The sequence below is a fragment of the Macrobrachium nipponense genome, chromosome 48 (assembly GCF_015104395.2).
Source record: "Macrobrachium nipponense isolate FS-2020 chromosome 48, ASM1510439v2, whole genome shotgun sequence".
Lineage (NCBI taxonomy): Eukaryota > Metazoa > Arthropoda > Malacostraca > Decapoda > Palaemonidae > Macrobrachium > Macrobrachium nipponense.
Genome location: NC_087223.1, coordinates 19,760,439 through 19,781,402, shown reverse-complemented (window position 1 = coordinate 19,781,402; position 20,964 = coordinate 19,760,439). Strand labels below are relative to the sequence as shown.

Here is a 20,964-nt window from a genome sequence, read left to right as displayed (position 1 = left end):
GACTCGCGAAGGAACACCCATAATGCAACACGACGACGAATGAGAAGGACGAACTTAAGAGGTTCGAACACTTTCCAATCGACAAGGATACAGATACAGAAACGGCCGATTCTCCGAAACTGGAACGTGTTTCAAGTCAGGATTGTGGCTCAGCTTTCCTCGAGAAACGACGCACAAGCTGACAGTTTCATTTCCCGGAAGTTTTTTGGGATAATAACAATCTACAAGAGGTTTATTTGTGGTTAACTGGGGTCCCTCAGGGGTGGTATTTTAAGCCACCGCTAACTTCGTCTAGCCTTGGGAACATCGAATGTATTAAATACGTTTCCTTGTGTTTTTAATAATAGACTGCTTGGTCGTTTGTAGGCCTATATAATCTATATATAAATGTGTTTCCTTATGTTGTTAATTATAGACTGCTTGATAATGTAAATACGTTAATGTAAATACGTTACTGCCTACTTTTATGTACATAAGCTATCTACAATGTATACATACAATCCTACATTACAAATATACAGGAAGAGAGAGAGAGAGATTATTCAATTTTCCAACTTACCTCCTCCGTGGATTCCGGGTCCCTATACGTCTTCTCTCCGCCATCGAGAAGTTTGGAGCCTGGAATAAGAGAAAAAGGCAGCGATTAGTATGAGGATGTTTGTCTAAGATCTCTCTCTCTCTCTCTCTCTCTCTCTCTCTCTCTCTCTCTCTCTCTCTCTCACACGCACAGTAAACCAAATCTTAGCTCCAATCTTTTTTCCTCTCATATTCTTTCAAAATCCGAACTTCACTTCCATAATGGAGACTTGGCTCAACAAGTCGTCCATACGTTCCAACCTTGGCTTCTAGAGAAGCTCCAACTCATCATCATCTTACCTAGTTTCCATCTCACACTTGGCTCCTACATTCACTGTCTTTTATCTAACATTTTTTATCAATCAATTCATTCATAAAGATGTTAAACAATCAAGGAAACAAAACACAACTTGTCCCAGACTTTTGACACCAAACCAGTCACTCAACCGACTTCCTTCCCTTATCAAAAGCTCGTTAATCACATTAATTTTCGTTTATTCCAGGAAGTTATGTCATGTTTTGCATTCAAACCACCAAGGGCAGCTACCCTTTCAACATTCTCAAAACCGACTGGCCAGGAACAGATTTAAACTAACCAGTGGTTATATTTTTTCTTCAGAGCCACAAACTTATAATAATAATAATAATAATAATAATAATAATAATAATAATAATAATAATAATAATAATGTGACCTACACCTAAGGGAATGATAAACAAAATAGTACACAAACAGAATCCACTCAGGAGGAGAGAGAGAGAGAGAGAGAGAGAGAGAGAGAGAGAGAGAGAGAGAGAGAGAGAGAGAGAGTTAAAAAAGGGGAGCTTGACCTGAGGCAGTGATTACAAAAAATAAAACATACACGAACAAAAGAGAGAGAGAGAGAGAGAGAGAGAGAGAGAAGAGAGAGAGAGAGAGAGAGAGGCGTGTACACAAACAGACGAACATACTCTCCCGACAAAAGAGCTCTTCTTCTTCTTCCTCTTCGTCGTCATCTTCGCCACAGACTCCGACGTGTAGAAATCCATCGTCATCATCGTCGTCACTCAGCAACGAATACATGACCTGGGGTACTCTCGGCTTTGGGGTTACAGCCATGTCAACAAACCCATAGGGTGGGAAGAGAGGTTTTCGGATTGAGTGGGGTAGGGGGCTGTTTTGGGTTGGTTGGGGGTTCTAGGAGTCTTAAGGTGAGGTTTGAAGGGTTTTAGGATTCTTTAGGAGGTTTGGAAGGTTGGAATGGGGCTTCAGGAAAAAGACTTTGGGCCTTTTTAGAAGTGGGACAATGAGGTCTTCACGTACAGAAACGTTTTAAGATGGCTTGAGATAAAAGGACGTTTACATAAACGCTTCAAATAAACGTTGAAATGGTCTTCTATACATACTAAGGTTGAAAAAGACTAAAGGGGGGTGAAGTGGGCCTTTCAAAAAGAAAAACTGAAAGAGACCTTTTGAAATGAAGGTCTCCGAATCAAAAGTGGTCTCAGAAATAAGAGCGTCTTTAAATAGAAAAAATTAGACAGATTACAAACAATTTTCAACACCAGTGCTTCTGCGATAACCAAAACAGATGATGCCACCCAGAATACACAATCTACAGGTATTGTTTACAAACAAAAGGCCAAGGACAGCTGTGAGATTTGAAAATAGCAGCAAAATGTACCTTTTGATAATCAGTCTAAAAAGGAATCTAAGTTTATGAATGTCCCTTTGAATAATATTAATCTGAAACTTCTTTTACAGATTCGGTGACGTAAGGGACGTCCTAAATGTCAGTTGGAAATATAGAGAAGTTAATCCAAGCGAAATAGCAAGAGGATTTAGAGATACACAAATACCTAGCAAAAGAAACTGATTAATGATAAAGGAAGTATAAATCCAAGGCAATTTTCCGTTAACTAAACCTCGAAGGCAACGTTCAGTTGCCTAAGGCGAACGCTTTTGTAATCATCCTTCACGAAATGGTAAAGATTTGGAACACGCAGACAAATGCGAGATCTATTTATATATATAAACTGTCACCTTGAGCTGTCTCCTCTGAATAACTACGGGAATAAGGTATTGGATACAATATAGACAGAACTATTGATTGCGTGTGTATTTGCATGAAGCAATCCTTCGATATTATTAAAAAATATATTAGCCTGGCGATATACTTGGTAATTTTGGAAATTCAACAACCTAACACCTATCACCTACACAATAACATCACAATAAATGTCTTCATAAATGCTGATAAATTATATATGCATCTTCGTATCACAACCAGTTTCAATAAATAGATCTACTCGGATAAATTTAAATATATTTATATTTACGTAATTACAATTATGACTTAGGGTTACAAGCTCTGATGGAATCGTTATGTCTGTATATAGTTATCTATAGTTTTCACGATATATGTATGACTATAAAATCTGATAAAATTCAAATATATTCAATCAAAGTCATATATTTCATAAGACTATACAACACAAATAAAATCAACTAACTGTTAACTACAACATAAGTTATGTGATTATACAATTCACAACCTTGGGTAGAAGACTATCTTTGGGTAAAAGTAAAGACCAGCCTAAATAATTGAGAGCTAAGATAGAACAGAAAGATAGTGTACTAGGAAGTCGAGGACTATCTTCAAGGATAGCAAGAAAGCTTTCTTTGGGAAAGTATGGAGCAACTTTGAAAGAATGGCTTCAGAAAACGCACAAGCTACTTTGGAAATGCACTATCACAATTCTCTGCCAATTAACACAACCCTGAGATGACTACGACTGTTAGAAGATGGTGGTGGGTTCCTATAGGATTATTGAATATTACAGGATACATTTACAGGACGGGGGGTCATTGGGGTACAGGAAGGACGAGTTCCGGCGATCAGGTAACCATTTGGGAGGACTCTGAAAATGGGGGAGAAAAAAAAGAGGGGCAAAATGAACACACAAACACAGAACACAGGACAGAGACGAATGCATGAAGGTACCAAACACGTATAATAATCCTTTGGCAATAATGAAATGGTAAGAAATGGCTAATGGCTAATAAGTACAGACCTATGTCTCCTCGAGTTTCTGTATGTTGTGTTAATCAGCTACTGTGGTTTTCTGCTTCATATATTTATTAGGCTGGTAAGAGACCAACCCTGCATATTAGGAAGCAATTAGTCTAGATATCACATCATGAGATTTATTTTTCCTAATAATATTTACCCATAAACCTACAAGCTCACCTTGTTGACACGCAAGATTCCCAGCTTCAGAACAGCACACTAGTAGTAGTACAGTTTCTAGAGAGGCCCTGAAGGCTTAAAGATCTAGATTTACTCTTAGGTTCAAACTCCCCAAAGACTGAACCTTACAAACACCAAGTCTCTAGGGTCATTTCAGGGTTAAAATCTAGATTTGCTCTAGATTTAACACCCTTCACCACTGGGCACAGCTATTGGCAGTAAGATACTTTTTTTTTTCCCTCGACAATAGTTTCCCATCAGAGTGAGTGGCTTTGGATGAACCTTGGCTGAAGCCTTTGTTGAAAGAAAACCTTAATTTTTCCAGCCTACTCACATATACCCACAGCAGAGCAGAGCCAACAACATATGCCGTGTTTTTAACTGCTTTCTTTTGTAGTCTCTTGATATTAAACACATCTTCAACACTTCCAACTACTGTAGTTCTAAACTGTACACCTTTTCCACCAGCCTAGCCTATCACTTTGCCTCTACGAGTAAAGAACTACACCAAAACCAATGAGACATCTGATCACCTCTTGCTTCTGAATCATTTCATCATACTCTGCAACTTCTCTGCACTATCACCGGTCAGTACCGTATCACCAATGTATGAGTAACTTCACACTACAATCACGATCTCTCATCTTAACATACATGTATACTTATATCTGTCACTCATACATCCAAATGAATACTGAACAGCCACGGAGTCACGTTACAGTTTTGTCAAACGACTTTTACATCAAACGAGACATTCTCCTGGCTACATATTCGAACACAAACTTCACCCATCCCTTAGGACATAAAATTTACACACTTTCAAACCTCAGGAAGCATTTCTGAGAGAGAGAGAGAGAGAGAGAGAGAGAGAGAGAGAGAGAGAGAGAGAGAGAGAGAGAGAGAGCAATTACCATTAAAACATTCCTTATACGTACGGAATACCACGAAGATTCATTTAAGAAGTTGAAATGGCTTACAAAATCGTCATTGCAATGACATATTAATAAAAAATAAAATCATACGTAGCTTCAGTAATAAAAAGATAAAAAAAAACTCCTATTTGACCTCTGACCTCCAAGAATAACCTTGACCTGTCTTTTTCAAGCGGCTTGAAAGTTAATGGCCAAGTTTAAATTCTCATCTGACCTTTGACCTAGAGTTTAAATTCACATTTGACCTGTGACCCCTGTATGAAATTTACATTGACTTTTAAACCCACCTAATAAATAACAAATTTAGCCAATTCTGCCTCGGCCCACCCTCCAGAGAGAGAGAGAGAGAGAGAGAGAGAGAGAGAGAGAGAGAGAGAGAGAGAGAGGTACTTTACTTTCTAAAATCGTTCCCATCAGGAATCCAGTCATCTCAACTACGTCGTTCCGACAAGTCCAGTGACAGTTGAATATATTTACGAATGATTGATTGATTGTAAGAAAAAAATATTCTAGCCGTGGAATAAATCCGACTGGGCGATTTATTATTTGAGATAACTCGCGTTTATTCAGACGAAATCTTCGCATATGGTCAATATTATTACGTGGCTAACTGTCACATATCACGATTCACGCTAAACTAATGCTCTTTTCACAGCAAGTTTCTTCACCAATCACTGACAAAACTTAAAAACAACATAAAGGGATAGAAATAAAGTACGAAACGAGGATTTACGACGAGACAAACTCGCAGAGATAAAAAAATAAACTTACGTATGTTTGGAATATCACCGGACCTGGCCCGACTTAGCATACTGCTGCTGCTGCTGCTTGCCGATGACAATTCCCAACGCACACTAAGCTTCGCAAACCGAACGCCGCTATGGGCGTTCAGCAATTTTGTGATATAACTTAAATTTTATAAGAATAAAACCTTTTCCCGCGCTTCAGTTAACTGGCTAAATCATTAATAAAGACGAATGAGCTTCGTGTTTCACTGAAAGACTCCAACAGACGCGATAGAAGACCGGAAAGAGGCGATACTGATCATAGAGGGGCGGTTCCAAGTATACGTAAACAAACACTTGTGGCTAATATGGTCTCTCCAGCCTTGCTAAGTAACCACTACAGTTTACGTGACACGTTCTAATTAAAAATGGCATTGGAGGGTTGTTGTTATATAAAAAGAATACTTGATAGTAATTTAACATCCTTGTTTCTTACCATGATAGAAAAAATACACGATCATATATCTCCTAAGTGCACACACAAACACCTGTTACTGAATTTGGGTTAAGCCTGGGGCACTTAAAGAAGCAACTTGAACCTTAATGAAGCCAGCCAGGTCATAAGTTCAGTAACCCAATTAAAACGTAGCCAAACCAACTACCTGAACGAAAGTGCTTTTGAAGAGAGAAAATAATAATCTAGATATATTTTGACATTAGTAGAACTTTCATGTGGACCCTTTGAATATTACATGAATCTCTCTCTCTCTCTCTCATTCCTCCTTGGGCCGGTTTCATTCTAGCTGACGAAGTGACAAGCATGCATATAATAATAATAATAATAATAATAATAATAATAATAATAATCATAATAAAATAATAATAATTAATAAAACATAATAATAATAATAATAAATAAATAATAATATAATAATAATAATGGCAATACGAAAAATGAAACCGTAAACCACATAGCAAGTGAATGTCCGGCACTTGCACAGAACCAGTACAAAGAGAGGCATGATTCAGTGGCAAAAGTCCTCCACTGGAGCCTGTGCAAGAAACATCAGCTACCTTGCAGTAATAAGTGGTACGAGCACCAACCGGAATCAGAAAACGATCAGGCAAAGATCCTCTGGGACTATGGTATCAGAACAGATAAGGTGATACGTGCAAATGACGTTGATGGACATAATCAAGAAGAAAGTATCACTCATTGATGTCGCAGTACCATAGGACACCAGAGTTGAAGAGAAAGAAAGGGGAAAAATGGATAAGTATCAAGATCTGAAAATAGAAATAAGAAGGATATGGGATATGCCAGTGGAAATTGTACCCATAATCATAGGAGCACTAGGCACGATCCCAAGATCCCTGAAAGGGAATCTGGAAAAACTAGAGGCTGAAGTAGCTCCAGGACACATGCTGAAGTGTGTGATCCTAGAAACGGCGCACATAGTAAGAAAAGTGATGGACTCCTAAGGAGGCAGGATGCAACCCAGAACCCCACACTATAAATACCACCCAGTGATAGACCCCCCCAAAAAAAATTTCTGAAGCACTACGTTGGACAAATACAATACTCTATGGGAACAACACTTCACATTTCACAAACTAACTTTCTCAACACATACATACATACATACATACTACATACATACATCATACATACATACATACATACATACATATATATACATATATATCTATATATATACTATTATATAATGAGTTAAAAACAAATGTACGAATCTCAGGCCTCATGGGCACCATTACCACTTACACCAACCAACCTCCTTAGGTCTGGTTAGATCTCTCGTGTAGCGTTTATTAAGTCGGTACGATACTTTATTAGTCGTTAAAAGTAATTTTTCATAAGTATATGTGTATTTACCTGCTGTGTTGGTCTATAAATTTCGTGGTGGTTTTATCTGGTTTTATTGTATTTAGCTTATTTTTTTGGTTTTTTGTTTATTTTGGCATTAATTTTTAGTTTTTCATGTGCTAATGTGTGATATATATATATATATATATATATATATATATATATATATATATATATATATATATATATATATACATATAATTTTCAATTTAAAGTTTTTTTTAGTGTGAGATCAGACGTACATTGATATCAACACTAATATAATATTAATAATAATAATAATAATAATAATACGAAAGACGACTTTTATAGAGTGACAATTTCAATAAATTACAATAAACAAAATATTATCACTGCCAAAAAAAAAATAATAATAAAATCCCCCATCTAACTTCTGTTCTAAATCAGTAAAAAATAAATTCAATGAATTCATTTCTTACCTTTGCACTCGGGTGAGTCTACTGCAGGCAAGATGGCAGTCTTAGGTACCTGCTCTGATACAGAACCTTCTGTATCTTCCCCTGACTTAGACATGTCTTGGATTTCAAGGAACACTGGGAAGTGGTCAAGTCGACCTCTGTGTTAGAGAGAGGCTAGAGAGGTCCTTCTTGGAGTGCCTTGGGTCAGGGGGTTAACTCGATTGCAGGTCTGTGGTGGCCCTTAAGTCGAAGTTAATTCATCTGCAGGTCTATGGTGGCCCTTAACTCAAAGTTAATTCATCTGTAGGTCTATAGTGGCCCTTAACTCGAAGTTAATTCATTTGTAGGTCTATAGTAGCCCTTAACTCGAAGTTATTTCATCTGTAGGTCTACAGTGGCCCCTAACTCGAAGTTATTTCATCTGTAGGTCTATAGTGGCCCTTAACTCGAAGTTAATTCATTTGTAGGTCTATAGTAGCCCTTAACTCGAAGTTAATTCATCTGTAGGTCTATAGTGGCCCTTAACTAAAAGTTAATTCATCTGTAGGTCTATAGTGGCCCTTAACTCGAAGTAATTCATCTGTAGGTCTATAGTGGCCCTTAACTCAAAGTTAATTCATCTGCAGGTCTATAGTGGCCCTTAACTAGAAGTTAATTCATCTGCAGGTCTATGGTGGCCCTTAACTCGAAGTTAATTCATCTCTAAGTCTATGGTGGCCCTTAACTCGAAGTTAATTCATCTGTAGGTCTATAGTGGCCCTTAACTCAAAGTTAATTCATCTGTAAGGTTCATATAGTGGCTAACTCAAAGTTAATTCGTTCTGTAGGGTCTATAGTGTCCTTAACTCAAAGGTTATCAATTATGAGGTCTATAGTGGCCCTTAACTTAGAGGTAGGTTACTTAATAGTGTCCCTAACTAAGAAGTTTAATCATCTGGTCGGGCTATCAGTGCGGCCCCGTTAACTAACCCAGTTAATTCATCTGTAGGTCTATAGTGGCCCTTAACTAAAAGTTAATTCATCTGTAGGTCTATAGTGGCCCTTAACTCAAAGTTAATTCATCTGTAGGTCTATAGTGGCCCTTAACTAAAAGTTAATTCATCTGTAGGTCTATACGTGTGGCCCTTAAATCTCGCCTCTCTCCGCGCTCTATAGTGGCAACGATTAACTTAAAAAGTTCATCTGATAGCGGAGGATCCTTATAGTGGGCCCCTTCAACTCTAAGATTAATTCAAAATCTTGTTAAGTCTATAGGCTGGCCCTTAACTCGAGTTAACTTCATCTGTAGGTCTTCATAGTGGTCCCTTAACTACAACAGGTTCAACTTCATCCCTGTTAGGAATCAATAAAAGTGGCCCTCTCAACTTAAAAAGCTTGAATTCATCTGTACGTCCCTATAGTGGCCCTTAACTCGAAGTTAATTCATCTCTAGGTCTATGGTGGCCCTTAACTAGAAGTTAGTTCATCTGTAGGTCTATAGTGGCCCTTAACTAAAAGTTACTTCACCTGTACGTCTATAGTGGCCCTTAACTCGAAGTTAATTCATCTCTAGGTCTATGGTGGCCCTTAACTAGAAGTTAGTTCATCTGTAGGTCTATAGTGGCCCTTAACTCAAAGTTAATTCATCTGCAGGTGGCCCTTAACTTGAAGTAACTCATCTGCAGGTCAATAATAACCCTTAATTCAACTACAAGCATATTATGGCTCTTCACTCTTAGTTGAACTCAAACCTCAAGAACTGCAGGTCTTTAGTGGACCTTATCTCGAATTTTTAACTCGACTGCAGATCTGCTACGGTGGCCACTGATTCAAGTTTCTGGTCTGTGGTGGTCGCCAAGTCGTTTAAACCATTTCAAACTGAACCTGGTAGTTGACAGGTCACTAAACTGAAACAGGTTTCAAGATCCTTGTCGAACACGAGCCTTAACTGCAACAGGTCCTTCTCGAGCCAACCTCCGAGAGGGTCTGACTGACATTCCTTGTTCTCCCGCGACTTCTGGATAATAATGATTCTGGTCACGAACGGCGTTACTGTTACGACAAAAGTCCCAAATACTACACGACTGTTACGTAAAGAACTCGAATACTAAATTGGTCAAATCGAGCTAACATATTCGGCTCAATGTCACCTTGGAATGCGGCGGTGTTCGCCAAGACAGGGAACTTTTATAGGCCAATGGTAAAAATCTCCTTTTCACGAGGAGGATTCTTATCTCGTTATCTTCGGCCATAATCTCTGGATGACGTAATCCTGGTCACTTTCAAAGCTTACAGGTTAATTTACGGAAAATAACGTCCGGCTAAATCCTGACCGAAAATCCAGATTAATCAAAAGGATGAGACGCTGCCATGACAGAATGAATGACCCAAATCGAGCTGCATTGGCTCCAAGTAAGACCATGATTAGAATACACAAAATACTTCCTACAGTTTTGACAGTACTCAAATATGGAGAACCGACATCCCTGAAAGATTGCTTCAGCTTCTTTGAAACCTGAAATGCATGCTGTGATCAGATATGCGCATGTAGCAACTAGGCTGTTTTGAAAACCTAGAACAAGTCTTAAGTCGGGCGAGAGCGCATTTCTGGGCACCTGCTAAAAATAGACTATACAACGATCAATACAAGAAGAAAGCAAATTAAAACAGAACACAAAGTGAACAGAGTGATTAAAGGGTGGTGGATTCTTAAAGAACAAAATAGTCATTGTATTGTTTATTCTGTAACAGCTGTGGGCTCGGCAAAGGGGTGCTTACAACAACTTAATCCCACCTTCCTTCTGTCGTTCTCAAATATTAGTTTTATGTCTAAACCTGAAAAAATTTATTCCCATGTTTGTCTTTTTCTTCTTATACAGCTTCCTCTCTCTCTCTCTCTCTCTCTCTCTCTCTCTCTCTCTCTCTCTCTCTCTCTCTCTCTCTCTCTGTTCCTACAAATGGCAGAAGCTGACTTTCTCTCTCTCTCTCTCTCTCTCGGTGTTCCTACAAATGGCAGAAGCTGACTTTCTCTCTCTCTCTCTCTCTCTCTCTCTCTCTCTCTCTCTCTCTCGGTGTTCCTACAAATGGCAGAAGCTGACTTTCTCTCTCTCTCTCTCTCTCTCTCTCTCTCTCTCTCTCTCTCTCAGTTCCTAGAAATGGCAGAAGCTGATCTCTCTCTCTTTCTCTCTCTCTCTCTCTCTCTGCGCTTGGGAATGACATAAATAGTGTACAACCAGAGGAAAACCTTATAGTCCTTATTACCAAGGACTTAAAAAACGAGTCTTTGAGACATCCTAATCCTTGTAACTCTCTCTCTCTCTCTCTCTCTCTCTCTCTCTCTCTCTCAGTTCCTACAAATGGCAGAAGCTGATTTCTCTCTCTCTCTTTCTCTCTATGTGTGGAGATTCATGGAAGGCAAAGCTCAGATTAGCCAGGGTACAATGGGTCAATGGGGACGAACCCAAGACCTTTAATACTACCCCACTCCCAGGATCGATTTTGTGGCAGAGAGAGAGAGAGAGAGAGAGAGAGAGAGAGAGAGAGAGAGAGAGAGAGAGAGCATTATGTTTGAAATGTTCCATGAAATCTATCAACACAGGATATATAATTCTCTATCATTTTATCTATAATCAACACCTTTATTAAATAGTGTCAGAACAAACACAAGAATAAAGACGAAATACATTATCATTACTGCATGCGATGTTATTCCAAGTGTATAATGTTGTACTAAACTCTCAGCCACGAGCCATGAAACTTTCAGACACAGCCAGGCAATGGTCTGTTTTGCTGGCACCTATAGCAAACTTTAATCTTAAATAAAATAAAAACTACTGAGGTTAGATGCCTGCAATTTGGTATCTTTGATGACTGGAGGGAGGATGATCAACGTACCAATTTGCAGCTCTCTAGCCTCGGTAACTTTTAAGATCTGAGGGCGGACAGAAAAAGCTCGGACAGACAGACAAATAGCCACCTCAATGGTTTTCTTTTACAGAAAACTAAAAGTCCTCCCAAGCCTCTGAAGAAAATGGTATTTTGTTATCTTCAAAGCTACGCCCTACCTCTTACTTAAGCCTTCAAACGGTGACCCCGTTATCATCAGTCCCCTAATCATCACCTGTGTCAAAATTCAGGCTTTAGTGCTAATCTCCCAAACAAGATTCCCTTATCACTCCTAATCCCTACACTTATACAAAGAAAAGTTTGACGTCAAAAGGTCACGACCTGGTTTGACATCTGTAATCGCAGTTTTAATCTCCTTGGCATTGATAGATCAAGCAGGAAATGCAAATCTCGAGGTTTGAGGGCTGGTACTGATATAAAAAAATGGTCACCCATTCAAATACTGGCCATAGAAAAGTGGTGGTTAAACGGCAAGACCCAGGAACTTACATAAAAGCTTAAAAAATATCTCCGTTAAGGAAGGGTCCTTTAGAAGCTCGATATAATTGTTACTGCAGAGAGAGAGAGAGAGAGAGAGAGAGAGAGAGAGAGAGAGAGAGAGAGAGAGAGAGAGAGAGAGAGAGAGATTCCAATTTCTTCAAAAAAATGGATGTAGTTGATTCTTAGGACAAAATCAATTTGACAACCGAGAACCCCATGGCTGTCAATTTCCCAACCCTTAGTGACCAATATCCCAGACTGACAGATACCATTTCCGAACAACAAACACAATATCATTCTGATAAGAGACTATAGCACCACTCACTTAAAAGATTAGCGTAATACGAACAAACACAGCTCCGTCCATTAAAACGATTATCTTTGAAGGCCACAGAATTTCCTCCGTACCAATATTCTCTTTCCTTAGATATCTGAACCCCTACAAACAGAGATACAAGTCTCATTGTGACCTATGGCCACTCCAATCCTAGCATTCTTTTGTGGTCAAGTATCCATGCACTGACCAGACCAAATGTTCCTTAAGTCCCAGACCAAGAGATCAGCAGCACTGTGAAGAGGTTACTGCCAGGTCTTCATCATGATCACCTATCCAAACACTAACCAGACCCAATGTTGCTGACGAAGAGAATGGTACTTGCTGGATCCACGGATGGTAACCCTTCCAAGTACTGACAAGGCCCAAGTAGCTCAGGCCAAAGATGACAAAATTGTACATCACCCATAAAAAATGGACCCACTCCCAAAACGGAAATATTATAATTCAGTACGTATTAAGCCAATATCATCCAGTTCCAATTGGTAAAAAGTCAATTACTTATTGATTACATTTCTTTATGACGTACTAAATATTATCTTTATAAAGATTCATTTCTCAGAACCCTAACTCTGTATCAGTTGTTAACCTGACACTGAAGAGGAATTAATTCAAATGCCACTTGAACATCTCGGTCATTTCCTTTGAGATTACCAAAAAAAAATCATTATCAAACTTCCAACAAACATAATTTCTCAAGATGATATACATTATCAACCCACAAAAGATATCACTAACATTCTCTTATCTATAATTTCATACTGAAAAAAGTACATATCAATTTGTTCATTTATTTGTTTTCTCTTTATCTGATCTCCATAAAATAAGGTTCATCTTCTGAATAATAATAATAATAATAATAATAATAATAATAATAATAATAATAATAATAATAACAATAATAATAATAATAGTAAGCTCCAGTCTTGCACAATCTATTTGTGGACCATTATGTAGTGTCGTCGACCCCAAGTAATTCTTTACATTTTTTCAATAAGCTAAATGATGAAAAAAATAGCACACCTACACTACATGACAACCAGGTTTCGTCATGGATAACCTTGGTGTTCTTGAACTGTGTTCATTATTATTATTATTAACTATTAGATAAGAAAAAGAAATGATAAATATTAAACTTGACAGTAATGCTAACATAGCTGATAAAACAAGGCACCTGACAATCTGACATCAACTTCAAAAAAAGAATCCTACACATTCATGAACATCAACGGCGCATGAAAATATAGAGTGAGATAACCACGATAACAATTCATGACAAAATCAACACGAATCATTAATCATAGAAGGGTTTTCAATAAAATGGTAAGATAGAATGACGGTATGATAGGGTAAGAGCAGTGTGAGCTTAATTATTTCAAAGAGCAATGTCCTTTCAAGAGTATAATGATAGATTACACTCAAACTACCTGGAAACCAATCGAGTCATCAATTTCGCCCTGTCAGCTATGACAAGATAGTACCATAAACCACCAGTTACCTCCAAGTCATCCAGGTGATTAGATATTATGGGTTTGTCCCTTTTATATTTTCCTGGATTTCCTGAAGAATCAATTAACAGATAAGGAGTCAAATGTGTTTTTTTCTGTGTTTGGTACGTATACCTATGTCTGTGTTTGTCTAGACATTTCCAAACTACCTGATGTTGGGTTTGGTTTTCAAGTCCAGGCTGAAGGAACTGGTTACAACCTAATGTTCTGTTGTGGCCCAGGCTTGAGGTAAGAAATAAAATATCAAATGAATAACAGTTCACTATAAAATCTGTATATATTTGATATCAAGTAGAATCACCTTTACATGAAAAGTTCTTTGCTTTTTCAAGATCTTGGAAACCTTTTCTATTTTAGTATTATTTTATCTAAAATTTTGTCCTTCCCCACTCAGCTATCCACCTTCTTTAACTATGTTGTACTCCAGACTCCATATCTCATTCAAAAAGAAATCCTTTAGCCTAGCCCTATGCACCTTGAATTAAGACTTGGTGGTTTCTAAAATTACACAATGATTCATACTATCATTAACAACTGCTTTGTAAGTGTACAACCGGGAAAGTGTAACTAAATATAAATACTACTTCTTTCTTAACTTGTCAGTACAAAGTACCTTATACTTTAACAACATAAAAACAAATGTGGCTACAAAATGCTGTTGAAGTTAGATTTGGATGCCCTTCAGTGAGTATACCAGGTCCAGCTGCCACAGCTGGTCATACCTAGATTTGGGCACCAAGGCTCCGGATATTAGGATCTGCTGCTTCGTAAGCTTACATCTCTTTCAATCAAGGCTAGGTCCATAATCGAAAACTGTATCCTTTCTCATGATGAGTACAGAAACCAATAGCAGCAGAACAGTAGATGAGAATTTTGCATTAGGACGACAGATAAAATTAGGCATCAAGTGGATTTTCTCATGTTTAAATTCTGGATGTCTTGATTAAAAGCCAATAGGCAAGGGTAGGAGTCAGTGGCCATAGTCAACCAAGAACTGTGCAGATCATAAATGTCTATGTAATGTGGGATGTAGTGATATTTTTTCCAATCTAACTCATAACTGTACTAGTACTGTATTCCTGAAAAACTTTAATTTTACCTGATCCTCTTCTAAGTATTAAGTACAAGCACCATTTGTTTTTAAGGAAACTGCTGATACAGATTAGACAATAATAACAAAATGTGCAAAATTGATGAGGTAAATATAACTACAATCAAAAGCCTAGAAGCTGAAAAGCATAATTTTCTGCACAATTGGCAATACAACTTTGTAAACTATTCAGTGAGAGGGAGCAATGACCAGCAATTTCAGAACTAAATTACAATACAGTCATGGGCTCCAGGACTCGTGGGAGACAGGAATAATAACTGCTGCAGCCACTAACCCCAAATAGCAAAAATCCACAAATACTTGACACCCCTCTGAAAATGCTTATAACTGCCCATTCTGATAGTTCAAACATATAAAAACCACTCTAAAAATGCTTGTACCTGATTGTTTTAATAGCTTTATCATAAAAAATTTATTTAGTAACAAAAATATGAAAATGTAATTATTGAATAAGTTTCCTACCAAGGGTGAAAACATCCCTTAGCTAATAGGTACATATATAATGAATAAGGTGCATATATAAAATGTGCAATGTATATATTTACTGTATAAAAAAAAAAAACTATCAATAGCCTATTGGAAATATGCATAAATCAGGAATAAACCTATAATATGCTTCTAACCTTTAGGAAGAAATGATTCCACCCACATTAGTTTACCTCGTCATTGAGATCCCAGCAAGAACTAATTAATCATTAACCATGTTAGTTACAAAGGCTCTAATCAGACTCGACCACAATAAAGCTCAGAACCCAATTGAAAATTGTTTTCCGTGGCGCACGCGAGGGATGGCATTCCATGACCAAAATCCCTTCATAATTACCCTTAATTACATCAGTCTATGTCAGCGTAGGTCCACAAAGCTGGAATTGAAAATATTACCGACGACAATTAGTGGTCTATAAATATAGTTATGGTAAATAGGATTAAGCTTACATTTCTTATAGGGGTCTATAAATGTAGTTATGGAAAAATAGTCATAAAAATTGTTCCTGTTAATGCTGTTAAGTGGTAAGGTCATCTACTTAACTGAACTTAAAGGTAGATCTAGCCTATAATACTATTCTGCGGCAGCCTAGACTATGGCAGATGCAGTTTTTCTATGCAGATTTACTTCCTGAACAAGAATTTTGAGTAATATTTATTATTCGGACGAATGTAATTAACCCCCAGGGGCTCGTACTAAACACAGCGAAATACATTTGATGCCCCAATTCCTGGTGGCTTTCCTATTCGCGGGGACGAACGATGCGAAATGCTTATATAGAAATACCAACTTAAAATTATTGATAGAGGCCTACTTTAGGCCTTAGCCTAATTCAAATTATTGATAGAGGCATACTTTAGGCCTTAATTCAAATTATTGATAGAGGCCTACTTTAGGCCTTAATTCAAGATTTTAAATAAGAAAACGATGAAAATGGCCGACTCCTCCAACACGTAGGCTATAAGCCTAAGCTCACCTTACTGAACCTGACCGAGGCCTATCAGTCTAGCCTATTCAGATAGTTCTAAAGCGTAATTATTTTATAGAAAATGTTAAATAATTAAAATATATAGGCCTATAATCGATTAAAATAGGAATATATGGCTGACAATAACAATCATACCTCTGCCTCGGGAAACATAAGGGAGACATTGATAGGCTACTAAACAAATATACACATGTATAATTAAAAATACACCGTATATTAATAAATTACTGGTTATTTAAGTCTCAAAACACATTCTAGTCTCAAAATACATTCTGTGAATGGTGTTTAATTCAGTCCTTTACCTATTTAAATAGCCTAGAAAGTTCGCCGACCACCACGTTCAAGGAACAGCTGACTTTTGTTTACACCCGAAAGGTTGTTTACGTTGTCACCTGTCAACTCATTATCAAACGAGCGCTTGTAATTATTTATATTTTTCGTAGATATTTGTTATTTAACTAAATTTATTATGTAAATTAATTTTAATACATAATTTATTAATTTTTTTGTGTTAGATAGGGTCGGTAATATTAGATAAAACCAAAGTATTATGTCTTGTACTATTGCCTTGTACGTGGTGCATGAAATTATATTTTGTAAATGCTCTTATTAATGTTTTATACGGTGTAGGTTTAAACAAAATTTACTTATATGTATGTAAATAATTTAAAATAAGCATAACTCAGTTCAATAATGATCTGTATGGGGCCATGATATAAATCAGGATAAGTAGAAATAAGATAATGTAACGTCTTGCATTTATCCCCGTACTTTCAAGGGGAAATACCCTGCCAAGTGTTAGCCAGCTTTCCTATATTTAAATTAAATTTTACACACCTCCAGATACTATTAAGATTTGAGAAAGTCGGCTTATAAAACAAATATTACTAAACATTTTTTTTTCTTTATGAGAAGAGTGTAACTTTGTAGAATTGACAAACTCTTATGTCTACTTACACATCTTATTTATTATAACTATTAAACCCCAAAACTTAGTATAGAGAATAATTATCTTATCTCAGTATAATTTTCTTGAACTTTATATATTTTCAATCATCTACACATTCAATGAGGAGTTACAAGTAGGCCTATAAAGTTACACATCTCTGATGAGTCTGATCTCTTATTTTGGACAGAGTCCTCAAGTCCACACCAGGCTACTTACTCTCTTTTTACACTAATGGACCACTTTAAAACAAGAGCCCACGTTGCTATATGGAAGGATAAGTCTAAATATACTTACCGAACCAAATCATTTTTATCATCAGAGGCAAATTGGTAGACAGCCAATGGCTCTCTCAAGATTCTCAAATACCTGTGTTAACTCTTTGTATGGTTCATTGGTTAAAGACAAGACTGCCTCGTTTAACAGTGGTAAGTTTTGTATGATGGAGTAAGAAGACTGGTGTGGACCTCGATGCTTTTGATCTCAGGCAGGTAGAGCTGCATTGCGAATGCATGCAAAACCAATTTGCTACAAGTTCATGCCTTGCTTATATCTGCGCTTTTAAAACTACAATTACAGACAATAAAATTTCATTGATTTTCAAGTCAATGAAGAATCTATCATAAACACTTACCATATAACTTTCCCAAGAAGTTAGTTTAAATCTTTTAATTTTGCTTTAAGGTTTGTAATAAAATTAAATATTTTATTTAATTATAAAATTACAATTATACTTGGGATCTACAGAAGTACTTCGTCATTGGTTAGATACTGATAGTGCTCCCTCAGACAATAAGACAAGTAGATATAAGGCGAATTAGACATTTTTAGCAGATTAGTTCCCTAGATGGATTCAGTTATTTTAGAGTGCAATTTTTGAAGGGATTGCCTCGGTAGGAACACAAATCTCTCACCATCTTTATTTGATGCAAGGTGACACCTTCAGATTACGGGACATTTTGATTGGTCTTCCTCCTGCTCCTTATGTGAGATGCTCCAAACATCTCAATCCTTGGCTAAATTATTATTTTCCAATTCCTCTTTCCTTCGTAAGACCATTCTTGCTCGTACCGGTTTTTCCAATGGTAATTACATATTTTTCTAATATTTTCAATGCAAGGACCAGTGTGATAGGCACCCAAGTACCATATCTAGACCAGACCTGAAGAAAGTATCAGAGGAGCATCAGACCCACTCCTTAGAGTGGATGGAGTATCTTATAGTGAGTAGTATATTTTTAGCAGGAAAATACATAGTGCGTTTTGATCATAAAGTATACAGTTTTAAATCATGTGCAGCTATCTTTTATGTCAGAAAAATGTAACTATTGCTATAAAAATACTAAAAAATTAAATTTTCTGGTCTGATACACTGACCTGTTTCAGATTCCAACTGTTTCCTTCCTCAAAAACTCTTTAAAAAAAATGTCAAAATTTCAACCAGGAGGTTAACAATAAAAAGATATCCATCCCATTTCAAATTTATTAAAAGTCACATGGGGCCACTGAGGTAGGTTACTAATTTTACAAAAAAAAAAAAAAAAAAAAAAATAATAATAATAATGAAAAAAATAAAGGAAAAAATAAAATATTAAAAATAAATGATAGAAAAGACCTCATTCTTACACAGTTCAACTTACAAATCAGTACACAGAAAGGGGAATACAAAAATAGCTTCATTTCAAATACAAAAACTTGCATACCAATAATTTATTAAGAGCATGGCAAATTCTAATCCAGGCCTCAAGGCAGGTCAAATAATTACACAATCTCCTCCCATGGCAAAAAGGATCTTCCTTGTAGCTTAACAGAAAAGCCCAATTTATATACGTCACATCAAAAAACACTGGTGCATTTTGAATTCTGGGTGATGACGGCCGGCTGAATGCCAGCGGTGATATGAAAATTGAGTTGGATGAAAACCACATTAAAATCAACATTAGTCCAGTTTCCTTAGAGTCCATTGATTTAACAATTACAGTAAACATTTTCTTCAGTCATCTAGACCTATGTCAAAAATGGTTTAACATTGCCTCTGGGCCATCATTTCCCACAAATATACATAACCATTGGGAGTAGGAATATACACAGTGCAGTGTTTTGTGTTGTAAAACACATTCCAGTTTATCAATATCTCAAACCTTCTGACACGTTTTCAGATATGTGTACCAGCTTAAAATGTCGCTAACTTTATTCAATTATTAATGAAAGGCGTGAGTGTTACGGACTCCCAAAGACTATAACAAATGTAATAAAAATTGAAGCAATCAATATGACAATATATCAGAGCAACTAGTTATTTCCATTGGTTTTGTATAACACCTCGAAGTTATGAAGAATCTTTAAAAAACAGAGCAAAACTGCCTTTTACATTGACATATCCCGCCAAAAGAAACCAAGTTACCACAAAGAAAAGGGTTCAATACACATAATATTAAACTTATTTCAGTATCCAAGATGACAAATGAATCAAAGCTGAAAATAAGTTATATCTTAAGTAATGTACAGAGAAGTAAGAAATTTTGCATTATGCAGCTCTTACATAACATGATGGTCTAGTAGACCTATTAACAAACCATGCTGCATTCTACACACCAGTAAGAAAGGTAAGAATCATCAAATGAATTAAAAATTATACCATAAATTAAATACATAACAGGTACATCATGCGTCTGAATGCAAGACACTCAATAGTCAAAAAATTCATGTTAAAAGTCAAGGGACAAAAATGATTTACTCTCTTCTCTTCCTTATTCACAAAGGGCATTGTCCAAGATCAAGATTTGGTATCAACTCATTAAAGGCATATTCAACTTCAAAGACGGAACGTTAAATCCAATCCATTTTCATAATCCAGGAGTGTTCACTTAAACACAGTAGTCAACATCTTTCGTATACATGAATATAGAATTACAGCCTAATTCTGGGCAAATAAGTCTGGCAAAATGTGCATATCCAAGTATGTACTGTTGAAAGGAAGTGCATCCCAGAACAAGGGTTTAAAAGGACAGCAAAAGGAAGTATACTTCAAAAAATGAGCTCTCAATATGACAGCAATGGGAAAAGCATCCAAGAATAAGCTTCCACATGAGCAGCAAACTGAGGTGAATCCAAAAATGGGGCTTTAATAAAATGGAAAAATATGGAAATGCTTCTAGCAATAGGTCACCAAAGAAAAGGTCAACTACAATAAACTAGAATAAATTTTCAAAAGAGGAACTAAATGGGGTGTGTATCTACGAAAAAGGCTGTGCAGCGAGTCTTGAAAAAGTTTCTTTTTGATGATTCAGAGAAGAAAATTTAAAGTCCAAATGCAGGTGGAAAAGAAACAGCAGCATTTTCCTATGACTTAAAACACCAAAGTCCTCCATTTTGCTAAGAATTAAAGAGTAACCAATCTATTTCCTACTGATAACCTAAGACTTATACGAATTACGTTTTCAAGTCAGGGATGAAAGA

General features: G+C 36.7%; 1 protein-coding gene and 1 long non-coding RNA gene across 7 annotated transcripts in view; one reads left to right on the top strand and one right to left on the bottom strand.

The window, feature by feature from the left end:
- LOC135205091 (solute carrier family 15 member 2-like) overlaps positions 1 to 16,932 on the bottom strand; it is an 83,695-nt gene extending 66,763 nt beyond the window's left edge. For 2 of the 4 annotated variants that reach the window (XM_064235391.1, XM_064235390.1), the window contains exons 1-3: positions 16,863 to 16,932; positions 1,528 to 3,477; positions 560 to 618 (exon numbers count right to left, since the gene is read on the bottom strand). In XM_064235391.1, the coding sequence (XP_064091461.1) occupies positions 560 to 618; positions 1,528 to 1,675 (207 nt within the window). In that variant the 5' untranslated portion in view covers positions 1,676 to 3,477; positions 16,863 to 16,932. Of the gene's footprint in view, positions 1 to 559; positions 619 to 1,527; positions 3,478 to 5,509; positions 5,607 to 7,788; positions 8,535 to 16,862 lie in introns of those variants that run through there. The other 2 variants (XM_064235392.1, XM_064235394.1) reach the window with 2 other exon arrangements.
- LOC135205094 (uncharacterized) lies at positions 8,195 to 9,305 on the top strand. Of its 3 annotated transcripts, none has more exons than XR_010312439.1 (4): positions 8,195 to 8,314; positions 8,394 to 8,513; positions 8,756 to 8,875; positions 9,240 to 9,305. It is a non-coding gene; the product is annotated as an uncharacterized LOC135205094 (long non-coding RNA). The 3 variants fall into 3 exon arrangements; XR_010312438.1 differs by having other exon boundaries at positions 8,202 to 8,314; positions 8,354 to 8,513; XR_010312441.1 differs by having other exon boundaries at positions 8,202 to 8,314; positions 8,354 to 8,513; positions 9,200 to 9,294.
- Positions 16,933 to 20,964: the final 4,032 nt, after the last annotated feature.